Below are 15,515 nucleotides of genomic sequence, written 5' to 3' on the forward strand. Positions count from 1 at the left end.
TCTAAGAAATTATTTCTCTTCCCAGGAAGTGTCAGACATTAGAACTATGTGGAGGGACAAAGAGCTCTTCTGCTGACTCATCTTGGCAGCCAGATCAGGTCAGCTTTCTTAGCTCCAACACAGAGCTAGAAAATGAGCTAGGAAAAGCTGGTACATCTGGATGGGGAAACTAAAATAAAGAAAATATTAAAGGGCCCTTGCACAAGCCAGGTGAGATGGGAAATCCAACTCTTTGTTCTTACAAATATTCAACAAACAAAAATTCAACATTCAAGTCACCAAGATTTGCTGCAACAGAGCTTACACATGAAGCACTAAAGAGGGAAAGGAACAAAGCACTGTATACTGAGAGCTCTCCCTAATCCTTGGCTCCTTTTTCTAGAAATCTGTATCATTGAAGTGCTGGAGTGTATCCAAAGAAGGACAACATAGCTGTTGAAGGGTCTGGAGCACAAGTGTTTTGAGCAGTGTCTGAGGGAGCTGGGGGTGTTTAGCTGAGGAGGCTCAGGGGGGTCCTTGCCACTCTCTACAACTGCTTGAGAGGAGGGTGGAGCCGGGGGGGGGTCGGTCTCTTCTACATAACAAGTGACAGGAGAAGAGGAAGTGTCCTCTAGCTGTACCAGGGAAGGTTTAGATTGGATACTAGGAAAAATTTCTTCCCTGTAAAGGTTGTCAGGCATTGGAACAGACTGCCTAGGGAAGTGGGGGAGTCCTTATTCCTGCAGGTAGAACACATAGATGTGGCACATGGGGACAAAGTTTAGCGGTGGACTTGGCAGTCCTGGGTTAATGGTTGGGCTTGAGTATCTTAGAAGTGTCTTCCAACCTAAGTGCTTCTATATTTCCATGAAGTCCAAGATATTTATACCGAAAACTATTTTATTGCAGAACTGGGCAAGGGAAGGAACAGTGAAGAGGAGAGAAGAGGCACTTTAATTTGTTCCAGATCTTCCACAACAGGCTTCCTGAAAGTTCATGCCTTAGCAGCTTTGTTTTGGACACATTGATACAAGCAGTTCTTCACTAAACAAGAAGTATTCCATTTCCAGAAGCAACAGTGGTTTCCAACACCTTAGGTTACTTGAGGGGGCTGGATCCTTGGGCCTTAAGGCCTGGATTCAGAAAGAAAAGTATGAAACAATGTTTTACTGATTTACTTGTGGACATTTGTGGAAGGTCATGAGCTCGATTGGTTGCCAGTATGCAAGGCAACATCAACACAAACTGAAAAGATGAGTGAATACACAAAAATAATCTAAGAACTCAGATGAAGTAAAGAAATCCCCACTATAGGACCTGGTTCCTTCTGTTGTTTTTGCACATAGCTGTATGAATGGCAGTACAATCCCAAGAAAGCCTGAGGAAAGGAAAAACATCCTGAATATTCATGGAAGTCTGTATTCTCATGAACATTTGCACCTGAATACCGTGTCCTGCCATCTCTGAATGCTCTTTTCTAGCATGGGATTAGAACTGTGCTGAATGGCATTTAAGAGACCCAATGCACAGCATGAAGTTTCTCTTTGCAGAGAATCCATGGTACTGGATCCTGACTTTTTGTGGAAGAGCACCTTTTCAGGAAATCCTTGGCAGGTGTTTCTAGCCTTCTAGTATTTAATTAGGACTTTAATCTTGTTGGAATATTACTACCTGATTTAATCTACCCCTGAAGCACCACAGGCAGTTCCAGTATTATAAAACTAACAACTCCTCTGATCTATATGTAATTTGCATTATGTGTCCTGTCACTTCTATCGATTTGTGGATGTGCAAATGAAGTCTTTTTCAAACCTCATATCTTGCTGCCACAGTATAATGTCAAAAGGACTCGGGAAACATTAGTTAATACAAAGTTTTGTACTCAAAGAGACAGGGTGTCAAAATTGTAACATTCAAAGATTAAGAAAACATTTTAGGTGTAAACAATTAGTGGAAATACCTCAACCATTTCACTGGGAAGTATGATTCATTCTTGTTAAAATAAATTTGCTACTAGTAAATATATTGCTAAATCTTAACTGAAATTTACTTTTTACTGAAATGCAACTTTTAGAAATAGGTATTGCACCCTGTTTCTTTGGGCAAAGCTGGGACTGGGAAGAATTCTGGGAAAACATCTGGATTCATTGCCAGGTGCTGAAATGATGGGTTGAGAGACACAGGTTAACTCACATTCTATTTCTGTGGCAAATGGAATTAAATCTAGCCTTGCTTCTTTTAAAAACTTATTTTCAGGTGAAAATTGGTCTTGCTTTCCATTTTGATGAATAGATGATAATAATATTTTATTCACCTTTTTTTTTTGTAGAGTTCTCCTGTGTCACCGATTATAAAACAAGAAGTTTTCTGACTTTTACATAAGAGATACTGTTACATTGTGCAGTATTAGCACATCATTCTGTTTAAGATGAGAAATGAGCAAATTTAAGCCACAAAAACAGGCTCTTTACATATTTTTGGTGAATGTAGCAGCTATTTTGAATATTTTATACTTACCAAAATGTTTTCCATTTCAAACACCAGCTTTGATGAAGACAGCCTCCTCTCTATTTTAAAGCAAGTCTACATTAAGCTCAAGGTAGCAGCTTCTACTGTTAAATATTCTTAACCACAGCAGTCTTCAGAGAGAGTTGTTTGCTGGATGCAGTTAGATACAGTAATTAGAATTTCTTTAAATATTTCTTCCTTTACCCATGAACATAAGAAATATAATTCCAGGTGAAGCATTTGAATGAACACAGAGTGGATGAACGGGAAAGGGATTGCCAGATGTCATCTGGTCCAACCTTCCTGCTCATGCAGGGCCACCTCGACTCAGTTACCCAGAACCATGTCCAGTTGGCTTTTGAGTATCTCCAAGGATGATGACTTCACAACCAGTCTGGCCAAGCTATGCCAGTGCTCATTCATCCTGACAGTAAAAAATGTTTCCTGATGTTCAGAGGGAGCCTCCTGCATATATTTCTGTCCATTGCCTTTAGTTCTGTCACTGTGATCCACTGCAAAGAGCCTGGCTCTGCATTCCTTTCACCCTCCCTTCACGTGTCTCATCCCCCTGAGCCTTCTCCAGGCTGAACAGTCTGAGCTTTCCCAGCCTTGCCTCATGGGGAAGATGCTTCACCCTTAATCACCTTTGTGGCCCTTCTTCAGTCTCCCTCCAGTGTGTCTCTGTCTCTTTTGTACCAAGGGTCCAGGACTGGACACAGCACTCCAAGTGTGGCCCCACCACAGCTGAGTAAAGGCAAAGGACCACCTCCATTAACCTGCTGGCAATATTTTGGCTAACGCAGCCATGGATACCATTAACTTTCTTTGCTGCAAGAGCACATTGTTGGCTCAGTTCACCTTGTTGTTCACCAGGACCTGCAGGTTCCTTTCTGCCAAGCTGCTTCCTAGATGGATAGTCCTCAGCCTGTTCAGATAGATGGGGTTGTTTCTTCCCAGCTGCAGGACTTTGCACTTCTCTTTGTTGAACTTCATAAGTTTCCCATCAGCCCATTTCTCCAACTTGTTGTGGTCCCTCTGGATAGCAGCACAACCCTCTGACATATCAGCCAATCCTTTCAAGTTTGTGTCAGCTGCAAACTCCCTAAAGGTGCACTCTGCACTGTTCTGTATCATCCAGAACGTTAATGAGGATGTTAGAGAGGACAGGAGCCACTACTGACCCTGGAGTACAGTGCTGGTTACTGGCCTCCAACTAAACTTTGTGCCACTGACCTCCCTCTGGGCCTGCCCATTCATCCAGTTTTCAGTCCACCTCACCAGATCTACAGTTAATTACTGACTTGTCCTATTAGTGCCTTCTCCTTCTCATTCCATTTCCTCTCCTCAGCAAGGTATTGTCCACCACCTGGCCCCCATGCTTATCTAGCTTTACTTCAACCAAGAGGGCAATGAACCTGTTTTGCAGCTGTAAACCCATAGGTGTGGCAAGAACATTCCTCTTGGTGCCAGGAGTCATCAGCTTCCATCCATCCTTTTCTCCAGAGGTTTTGCTTACCTTGATAGTGCAAGGCAGACAGTGCTGTCCTCCCTGTTACAGATGGGGTCCGAGGCTCTTCAAGTTGTTAAGACTCAGAGAAGATCCTGTCTGTGTCTCTTTCATGTTCTCTGGTGTGCCACCTGCTCACTGCCTCCTGAACTCTTCCAGCTGGCAGCACAACTTCTCCAAGACAGCACACCTCTGGAAGGACAGAGGGCCATTTTTCTTGGCCTCAGACAGAGGTCCCAGGCAATCCCTGCAACCTGGCACTTGGAGAGCTGCATCAGACATCTGAAGCCCAGGCTGTGTGGAAGCTGTATTGGGTTTGCATGCCAAGGTTATGGTAGCAGGGGGTTACAGGAGTGGCTTCTGTGGGAAGATGCCAAAAGCTTCCCCCATTTCTGACAGATCCAGCTGGGTCCAAGACAGACTTACAGTCAGCCAAGATCAAGCCCAGCACAGACAGTGGAAGAGCCCCAGGATAACAGTTTAAGAAGGGGAGGGGGGAAAAACTGCACCACTTCAGCCAGAGAGAGGGGTGAGAACATGAGAGAAACAGCCCCACAGACACCAAGGTCAGTGGAGGAGCAGGAGGTAGGAGCTGCTGGCACCGGAGCAGAGATTCCCCTGCAGTCCCTGGTGCAGCCCATGGTGAGGCAGCTGTGCCCCTGCAGCTAGTGGGGATCCATGGGGGAGCAGAGATCTCCCTGCAGGCTGTGAAGGACCCCACCCAGAGCACATGGATACCCCAAGGAGGCTGTGACCCAGAGCAGGTCCCATGGGGACCCATGCTGGAGCTGTCTGCTCCTGAAGAACTGCACCCAGTGTAAGGGATCCATGCTGGAGCAGCCCATGAAGAACGGCAGCCTATGGAAAGGACTCACAGTGGAGAGGTTCTGGAGAACTGCCTCCCAAGGGAAGGAACCATGCTGGACAGGGAAAGAATGTGAGGAGTCCTTCCCCCTGAAAAAAGGCGCAGCAGAGACAACATGTCATGAACTGACCACAACCCTCATTCCTTGTCCCTCTGTGCAGTTGAGGGAACGAGGTAGAGCAAATCAGGAAAAAATTTAAGCCCAGAAAGAAGGGAGGGGTGGAGGGGAAGGTGTTTTAGGATTTAGGTTTTATTTCTCATTATCCTACTCTGATTTGAGGAGATTTCAAAGGGAAATGATAAAATTGCACTCTAATTTCCTGAAGTTTACACTATAATGCCGACAAATTTGAGTTCTACCCAGTACTGCCACATGACAGCAAGGCTAAAAGGAAGGAAAACATGGGCTACAGAGTTAAGACAGATGCAGTAAATCCTAAAGTGAAAGACTTTGAGAAAGCTGTTTGTATTTGAAAATTTCAGAATAAGGTAATTTCTAAAAATATTTAAATAAAATCATTTATGCAAACACATTAACCCAGGAAAAGCCAAAATCAAAACACAAACATTCAGCATGAAGATTTTTTTTTACAATAAAAATTATTCTAGGAAGTATATTAAATATGACAAGAGGGGAAAAAAATAGCATCTCACAACGTATATTCAAGGGCATCACATTTTAGAACAATGTCTTAGCCATTTATAAATGATTCATGAAGAAATTAAATACGCTATTCCATAAGAGAATAATCTAATTTACAGTTTAGATGTAAGGCTTCACCATAACATCTCATACCCTTCACCTGGATCTTTGCTTACCCAAGATGAGTGACCTGTACTTACTCTCTTACCAGAGTAACAGAGCATGGTGGTCCTCAAACACACAGGTAGTGTTCAGGTTTACTTTTTAAGGTTCAACAAAAAAATATTACTAGAAAATATTCTATTTTTTTTTTGTCACAATAAAAGCAAATTAAAAGCTAGAAGAAACAGTTAAGTTGTATTTGCTGGTCTAAGATTGAGGGAATGGATTAACCTACACCTTGCCAAAAAAAAAAAAGCATCTAGCTCCTAGTTATGCCATTGTATTATTAGTCATTGTGCACATCTGGGACACCACAACTCCAATTCACAGACTACAAACACAGTGCATCCTTTAAAGAAATTACATCATTTCTGTGAGAAAAAGGCTGGGGGAAAAATCATGAGAACTATCCACCTCCATAGCTATCATATGCTTAAGAACTATTTGCCTTACAGAGCTCCAGTTTATTCAAAATACTGAATGTAATACTGACAACAGCAATATCCCTAGTCTCCTTATGCATCAAGTACAAACCAGAGAAAAACCCTGCCTCAAAACACTCCTTTTCAACCACAACACAATGCCAGAAAACTCTTATTTGGACAGCAACACATTTACCTGGTCTTGCAGTTAACGTATTTATTCTGCAGACAACAGTCACAAGTACTTACTAAAAATACAGATATGTTTCCTAAAAGTAAAGTGAGGCTTCAAGATGACAAAGCTTTTGTAACAGTGCAGGGTAAAAATTCTCAGTATGAAGACATTCAGAAGATTTGCTGCTCAAAGAGGATCTTTTCAAACCCAGGTGGAGGTGTATGATAAAATTCACTGAACTGACAATCCAGAATGGCACTGTCATCAACTGTAGAGGAGAACCAAAAAGAAGGAATTAGAGAAGGAACACTTGCAGTTTGATCCTCTTCTATACCATCTTAATAAACTGTAGATTATTTGATTGTGTTTAAAACACAAATAATTTCTTCAATACATCCACTACATATACACAAGGAAAATAAATCTTTTCAATGAATTTGGTAAGGCCTTAAGCCAGGAGAACAAATCATCTCTCTTTTCTGCTGTTTACTTGGTAATGGTTCCTTGGTGAAATCAATGATAATGTCTAATTTCACTGGGATTGTTAGCAGAGCCTCAGGCTATTGATTCCAAATTTTCTACTCCATTTCTCCAGAAATCTACACATTAAGGATGCTACCAGATAAACCTTGCAGGGATGTCACCTCTTCATGTGCATATTTTTCTGTTCCTAATTCTGCTGGAGTTTCACCTGTCTACAGTGGCTTTTTGGAGGTTTACAAGGTTTCACATGTCTGCAGTTGCCATCAAACCACCAGTTTTAGCATACGATCCAAAGAGAGCTTCTCTGACGGCTTCTTGAAGTTGGGAGTTAATGTAGCTTTTTTTACAGAACTTCTCCCTGGTTTTGACCCCCTGCATAATCTACCCACCTACACCAGTACTTTCAATATAGAATTTAAAAAAGAAACTGATGAGTATTTTCAGAGGAACGCTTTTGTGTACTTCACTAGCAAACTGAAACACCCACCTAGTCAGAAAAGCAAGGTCTCTTTCAAAGACAACTTCTGAGATGAACCTGGCAGAATATCAACATTAGTTCAAACAAGAAAAGGTTCATCTCCATATTTTGGAACTTAGCTATCTCAGAGACAAGGCTGGAATTCTTCTCCTCTAGGCTTTGTGAAAACTCCTATCAGTGTGTTTGTACAGTCCTCTAGTACTTACGCAGTGTTTATGTCTTGCTTCCATTAAAGTGCCTGAGGTACAGCTGCTGTAGGGAATAACCTTTAAGTCCATTTTTTTGTTTCATCTTCTCAAGCTTGACACTGTGCTTGCCTGATCTACCACATCCCTTTCAAAAAGACATCTATAGTTCTAGTGTGAATAGGGTAAATGTTTGAGAAACTCTCTTTTGTATAGCCAAATCCTTCCACAGGACTAGAAGTTCACATTAAACTAAGGACACTTGAAGTTTATACCAAGTAAGTAGTGTACAAAAACAACCTGCAGGCTTCAAGTTATAGCTAGATGTAGGAGACATGATAATTATGATGAAATTATGCCCACTTGTGGAAGAAGACCAAAAGAACCTGGCAATAAAAGGTCACTGCATTCTCCAGGCGTGGAACTTCTTCAGTCAGAGAAAAAAAGATTAACAGTAGGCTAACACGGCACCGAGTATTTTCTGAAAGCAACCTTCATTCTTCATGCTGCGTAAGACCCCTTCCAAAAGGCGGGGAAGATGCAGCCACACGGTAACTCCGCTGCTGCCGCTGAAGGCTTTGCACGAGGAGGCCCCGCCACAGCATTTTAGCGGCGCCATCAGGTGGCTGAGGGACACATCACAACGCGACCATCTAAAACGAGTCCACCCTCAGGGCTTGGCAGCAAGTGATTCACCAGCTACATTTACGGACTTCAAACACTCTACAACACATCTGGTGTCTTTTCTTCCTGTTCATAAAATTCTGTATCAATCAAAATGCATCAAGATATAAATGGGAACATGCCAACAGTTCATTAGGAACCCAACATGAATTAAAAATTATCCCCATCACGTAGCTAAGGGTTATCCTTACAACCAAAATTATTTTGGCTACTACTCAGATGAGTCTCAGATAAAATGAAGATGGAGCTCCTGGAGCAGGTCCAGAGGATGGTGACAAAGATGATGAAAGGACTGGAGCACCTCTCCTATGAGAAAAGGCTGAGGGAGCTGGGTCTGTTCAGTCTCAATAAGACATGACTGAGAAGGGACCTCACCAATATCTATGAGTAACTGAAGGAAGGGTGCCAAGAGGGTGGATGCAGGCACTGCTCGGTGGTGCAGAGCAATAGGACTGCAGCAAAGGACAGAAACTGCACAGGAAGTTCAAGAAAATACAAACAACAATTCTATTGCTATGGAACACTGAAGGCATTTATGAAGTATGGGAAATTAAAAGGCACAAATATTAAGCTTCACAGATAAATCAGATTAACCCACAAGTCTGCCATCTGCTTCATATTTTTTTTACCTGACAACTTTTAGACTGAGTGCAGCAACTCCCCAACTTGCTGGATGTGGACACTATAAGCAGTCAGTAAGCAGTGCTTTTTTTCCTATTAAGCAGCATTAAAAATGAGGCCAAAATACTCTTTTGTAATTTCCTAGGTTTACATTTTCATGTAATTAATTGTTGTAGTTGTCAAGAATAGATGATCGATGTGTGTTACATTTAAGTGAGAAGAACACACAGCTCACAAAACAGAACTGGAATGAAAATATTTTCCATAATGTGAAACAGTTTGAAAATCTCTGACTTACCATAGACCACTGGATAGACAGTCCCCCTGATTCCTGAAGCTGGACAATGCATGTTCTTCCCATTTAAATATACATTTAATTCTACATGGTCATATGTAATGCCCTACAAAGTACAGAAAATTAACAAAAAAAAGGCATCAACAAGTTTATACACACAAGACTGCTACTTAGCTTTCTTAGCCACAGGCAGATTTTAAGACCATTAAGCAAACCACAGCATCCTAAAAAATCTCACTTGACATATTCCTGCCAAGGACTAGAAGTTAATAAATGACCAGTAACATCTGGATTTTCAAATACTCAGGATTCCTTAATGCCCGTTCCAACTGGGATGCAGCACAGTACTGCACAATACACTTCACATCTTACTGAGTTAACGGAACAAACTTCCAAACTTCACCACGTTAAAGAAACACAAGATGTTCAACGATTTTGAGTATGAGGAGGGTTGCAACTTTCTTGCTTGTATCTTCTCACTGAAATAACTTTAATAAATGATGATGCCAAGTTCATTCTTCCATATCTCCATATGGAAACCTCTCTCAGTTCATTTACTCTGCTGGCAGCAACAGACCGTGGTTTCACACACAACGCTATAAATATGCTGACCACAGGGCAGAAAGCAAACACTAACAAGGTAGTAACTTACTTATCTGTTAGCTAAAGGACTTTCCTCACTGCTTTGGTATGTTTGAGTGTGACAATTTGTGTGGTCATGCAGGACTTCAAAAATTTGTTTTCATGACAGAACAAAATGACTTGATACTTATGGAAATGGGGAAGTTAGCAGTAACACATCAGTTATGGTTTTTGTGATTAGCTGAAGCTGTTCAGACCACACTAGTTCACAAAAGACTGAAACAGTCTGCAATCCTTCAAAAAACAATTTCAGAAGGGGATTAAAAGAACAGTATTGTATCTGAAGGTTAAGGGTGGACATGTCACCCTTAGCTGTTCGCAGGTTCTAAAGATGGCATTTCTAACCATGGCTTTAGAGAGGCAAGTTACCCAGCGTGAAAAAGTAGGGGTGATAAATTGTCTCAATTTCATTGTATTGCTCTCATGTATTTTTGAAAATACACAAGAGAAAATGACAGTACTAAAAAAAAACAACACTTTGAACAAAGTCACTTACGGATGTTTTGAGAAACCTGAAATAGTAAGGTACAAAAAATTAAATTTTCCCTCAATCATTTTTCCAGTGAATATCACCTGCATCCCCACTCAAAGTTTGGCTAAAAATACAATTAATTTATCACCCAGGATCCATCTTGCCCTGCTCTGCCCTTCTAATCATTAACCAGTTAGCTAAGGGTTCTTGAGTTCACCTGGGCATGGTGCATACACGTGTAATGCATTCCAGTACATTATTTGTTCAGGCAGGTCCCATCTCAAACAATGTAAGATCCTTGTGATGGGAATTATCAGTCAGGTAGATACTGCAACAGAGCACCAGCAACTATTTCTCAAACTCTGCTCTAGTCCATCCTCATCAGGAACGTATCAATACCAAGAATGAAGCCCACCTATATCCAGACTACTGATTCATTCAAAGCCAACAAGAATCTACATCCCAGCACTTTCCAAACTGGGAGATGCAAACGGAACAATTTGACTTAAAACAGTTAAATTTTACTTAAAACAGAGCTGTAAATAAGAGGCATTTGGGAACAGGTGAGGAAGTAAGAAAGCCTTAAGAAACTCACCACCACATCACCCTCCTGAGGAAGGCTGTTTGCTGGTAGCCTATTTTTCTCCTCATTGTTATAGTAGAGAGCTCCATCATTTCTTATCACCAGGCTGTGGACATCTCGACCAAGTGGAATTTGATTCAAGTTTGCTTTCTGGGTTGCAACTCCTATACCCCAAATCCCTAAAACGTGATATTAACACAGTAAGAAAAAAACCATGTTATTTTGAAGACTGACTGAAGCAGGACAGCATAAAGAATTTGTTTTTTTTACTAATGCCATGATGGTACTACCAGTAAGTATCTCCTGGAAATACCAGAACTATTGTAGGTTAGCTCTGCCAGCTAAGCGCCATCCAGCCAGTCATTCTTTTCCCCCAGCCCATGTGGAATGGAGGAAGAGGAAAGGAAGAGTAAAACCAAGAAAACTTGTGGCTAAAAGTTGTTTAGTAAGTAAAGCAGAAGTCAAAGAGACAACAAGACAAAGTGATGCAATGGCAATCACTCACCACCTCCCATGGGTAGACTGATGCCCAGCCAATTCCCAAGTGAAAGATGGCTAATCTCCCTATATCCTCTCCTCTCCCATTTATTCCTGAACAAGACAGGTGGTATGTGGTATGGAATATCTCTTTGGCTATTTTGGGTTATCCACCTGGTTATGTCCCCTCACAAGCTCTTATGCAACCCTAATCATATTCACTGGAGGGGCAGAGTGAGAAACAGAGGAGGTTTTGATGCTGTGCAAGTCCTGCTTAGCAATTGCTAAAGTATTGATGTGTTATCAGTATTGTTTTGTTATCAGTATTGCTTTGGTCACAAATCTAAAACACACAACCACGGCAGCTGCTATGAAGATAATTAACTCCATCCTGACCAGACCCAGCACAAGTAGACACATGAGACTGAAGACAAACAGCATCTATCTTGAAAAAGAAGGATCTCTGAGCAAGAGAATTGTAACCACTCAGCTTAACTTTTATCCCCAGAAAAATATTGAAAACAAACTCTGAGACTGTAGGTGGGTACAAAAAATAAATCCAACCAGCACAGATCTGTAAACAACAAATTTTTCTTTTTCAGCTAGTTAGACTAGCCTTACGGAAAAAAAAGAAAGTGTTAATATTACAGACCTAGATTTGGTAATATTTTTGAAACTCATACAATACTGAAATAGTCAAATGATGAAAACATGGTCTAGACAGTTACAGCAATATGAAGGCACGAGTGGTTAGAAAACTATTCCAGGATTACTCATCAGTAGCACCCTGTCAAATCAAAAAAGATGACTCAAGTGGGGTTTGAGGTTTTGCATTGAATGCACAAGGTCAGATACTGTTCTGCATTACCATCAATTACTTGCATAACATGACAATGTGTTGATTAAACGTGCTGCCAATCCCAGCCTGACAGGACTGCAAGCTCTTGAGAGGTTTAAAGTGATCCTGACTGGTTAGAAATAAAGAAAGTGCATCTGTTCTTACTTAATTATGAAGAAGAGCAGGGAAGTAGGAACAGTAAGTGGCACAAATACAGGGGTGACTTGGTAACCAATTCACAGACCACTTGCTGAGTGTGAGTGTGCTGTATTGATGTGGAAAACTTCTGGATGTGTGGCATGTATAAAACAGATGAGGTAATTTACTGCTGCTGCAGCTGAAGCAGGGCACCCATTTTAAGCACTGTACCTCAAGATAAATTAGGCTGACTAAAGATATTGTAGAAGAAACAACAAAACCAATCAAAAGTGTAAAAAATTTATCTGTAAGGAGATAATGAAAAAAAACCCAACAAACTGTGACTTTTTAGTCTAGAGAAGAATGAAATGAGGCAAATGTGTAAGAAACTCATTTCCAAAAAATGAAACTGTAGAATAATTTATTCTAACAGCAGGAATGAAAAGGTAAGAGTGTGATTCGACTTCAAAAAACTTTACAATAATCAGGGTGACCCCATAGATAACCTCTAATTGACTGTGCAGGGATACTTCTGGAAATCTAAGATTTACTTTAAGTCTTCCACAGTTCTCCTGCTTTGGGGCACAGGAATAGAGGAAAAAAGGCTCACAGGAACCAGGAGAGTTTGTTTCCTGTGTTTCTCAAGTGTTAAGAACATGGATAGGCTATCTGTCTGAGTAATGACCATGTATGAACACCTGCAATGGATTCTTCCCAAAATAAAGGATAATAAAATTGTCAAGTTAAGATGGATATGGGCTTACATATAGCTTAAAACTAATACATATACCCCACAGAACTTCAACTAGCTGGACTGAAAGGTGTTGTGGGCAGATCTGTGTTCACACTGCCTGCACTCTGACCCACCTAAAGGCAAACAACCCTTACCCAAAAAGTTTCAGCATCAAGCTCCAGCTGGCACATAAGGCCTGCCTCGGGATTAACACTTCCCTTCTTCTTCCCTCCTCACACATACTTAGGGAAAGCACAGCTTCATTTTCAGAGTATCTGCTAGCAGCTTTTAAAAATACAGACTGACTTTTCATGTCAGAATACAGGCAAACCTGGAGTGCTCTCTGTAGTAGTCAAGCTGACCATATTTGTAGGAGCAAATAAAGGAACAGAGTGCTGAAAGGCTCCTCTGGATAAGGCAGTGTCAGAGTAAGTGCTACACACTTGATCTGAAGAGCAAAGGGTAGCACAAGGAGTGTTACCCTTGCTTGGGCAAACAGTGCCTGCTAAGTGCAAATGAGGGTAGACAAATAGATACAATTACCACTGGATAAACTGCACTTCTTAAAAAATACTTCATAGCTACAGTGTTTTATGTGGTCATAAGCATTTATTGAGGAAAAATAATTTCTAAAATATGCCACCTGAAAAACATGCCTATAACAGCATACAGAACAATGTGGGGGCTCAGTATTTGCACTCCTATAGTAATACATTTACTATTATTTTCAATATTTTAGAGTCAGAATTAAAAAAGAAAAAAAAGAAATTGCCTTTCACACAGTAACTTATAAATCTCTCTAACATTCACAAGTTCAAGGTTGCAATTAGAAAGATGCATGTGCTGAGCCTTTCAGATACTGCCACCAGCAGGCAATGTAACATACCTCCCAAGTTTAAAGTTGTATATTTTTTGCTGACTAACCTGTGGACTGGATTTTAAACTCGAAATAGCTCTTGTTCTGATGCAAAGGTGCATTGGCTAAGCATCCTCCCGTGCCACATATTCTTCTGCCATTTTTAACAATGACAACATCTGTTCCTGCAAGTAGAAAAAAAAAACCCCACAGAACTTCAAAACATTTTTAGAAACCTAAAGCAGCCCTCAAAAGCCCTAAGCATTGAGACCAGGTTTTGTTACTTCTGCCCCAAGTAAAAGCTTCATTAGTCTATGAGAAATATGATGATGGGCCATGCTTTGAAGCAAGAGAAGGAAGGTTGTTTACAGGCTAGTTCATCTTTCCACCAGGGTTTATTTATTTAAAATCTATAAGCTGATCTAATTTTCACCTTTCGGGCTTTATGGCACCATGCTGATTACAACCTTTGCTTTAGCCACATCAGAAGCATAACTTACAATTTAGTCAGAAAGGGTTCACTGTGAGACCAAAGCCCTGTACTCTGTTCTCTAACATCGGAGAAAAAGCATTCTGCAACAAGAAGGAAAAGCATATCGGGTAGAAATGATTGATGGAATTGCAAGGTGTTTAGTTTGTCTCTGAAATAGTCCTTCTATTAGAAATGTGCCTGCCAATACAGAGAGAAAAAAAAATCCTCTGCTAAGTTTTCCTTCTCCATTGGACGACATCATCTTTAGGCACTGTTGTCACGGCCAAGCACACGGGAGGCTGTGGCTAACAACTGTGCTCCAGCACTGCACCGTACCTACTCCTCCCCAGCTCTCTGCCCGGCTGGCCCGATCCCCTCTCCTGAACAAAGCCCGGCCATGGTTCTGTGGATACCCATGCTAAGGGTCATCCTCAAAAGAGCAGCACGGGCAGGACTCTGCACGGCCTGGCTCCATCTTCATCTCCACTGCCCTAAGTGGAGGTGGAGTCTCCATCCCTGGACATGTTTAAGGAAGGGCTGGACGTGGCACTAAGTGCCCTGGTCTGGCTGACGTGGTGGCGTTGGGTCACAGCTTGGGCTCCATGTGCTCAGAAGTCTTTTCCGGGCTCACAGATCCTGTGGTTCTGTGAACTCAGCCCCTCGGCTCCACGGCACCCGTGCCCACCCTGACCACGGCAGCCCCGTCGCAGCACCTCACACACTCACTGCGCCGACCAACTTCAGTTCAACACAAACTGCTTTAAACCACTTCTAAACCAAGCTTCCTTATTTTTTTTTTTTTCCCCGAAAACTGCCAATTCCTGCTAAAGAAGTATCCCCAAGACGACTTTCCCAGCGGTTACCCCCGTGCCGCGCTCCGGGGCTGCCGCCCTGCCCGCCAGGGAGCCGCCCGCCGGCGGCAGCGACCCTGCCCCGCTCACCCATGCGCTGCGTGTCCAGGTGCACGGCCGGCATCTCCTTGAGCGGGATGTGCCCGGCGCCGCCATCCCGGCACCAGGACAAGCAGCAGAACACGGAGGCGGCCATGGCCGGCCGCACCCCCCGCACCGCGCAGGCGCAACGGCCGCCGCCGCACGGCCCCGCCCCGCCGCGACATGGCGGGCGGGGAGCGCCGCGCTGAGCGCGGGCTGGAGTGAAATTAAATTAAATTAAAAAAAAAAAATCAGCATTAGCGCCTCGTCCTTCCTCTGGAAATTAAAATCTAGTGGACAACGAGTGCAGCCCCTGCTGCTATTTTTCTGCAGTTGTCGCCGGGGCGTGAAGCGACCGGCGCAGC

The 15,515-nt window shown here is 42.3% G+C and overlaps 1 protein-coding gene across 1 annotated transcript; it reads right to left on the bottom strand.

Moving 5' to 3' along the window:
* Positions 1-5,090: 5,090 nt before the first annotated feature.
* SPRYD7 (SPRY domain containing 7) lies at positions 5,091-15,291 on the bottom strand. Its single transcript, XM_041407374.1, has 5 exons — positions 15,160-15,291; positions 13,815-13,931; positions 10,717-10,883; positions 9,011-9,113; positions 5,091-6,529 (listed from the first exon to the last, which is right to left on the bottom strand). Exons 1-5 carry the CDS (start codon positions 15,263-15,265, stop codon positions 6,432-6,434), a joined length of 591 nt encoding a protein of 196 aa, XP_041263308.1. The 5' UTR covers positions 15,266-15,291; the 3' UTR covers positions 5,091-6,431.
* Between the last annotated feature and the right edge of the window lie 224 nt (positions 15,292-15,515).

Source organism: Onychostruthus taczanowskii, unplaced genomic scaffold (genome assembly GCF_017590055.1).
Source record: "Onychostruthus taczanowskii isolate IOZ18803 unplaced genomic scaffold, ASM1759005v1 scaffold26, whole genome shotgun sequence".
Lineage (NCBI taxonomy): Eukaryota > Metazoa > Chordata > Aves > Passeriformes > Passeridae > Onychostruthus > Onychostruthus taczanowskii.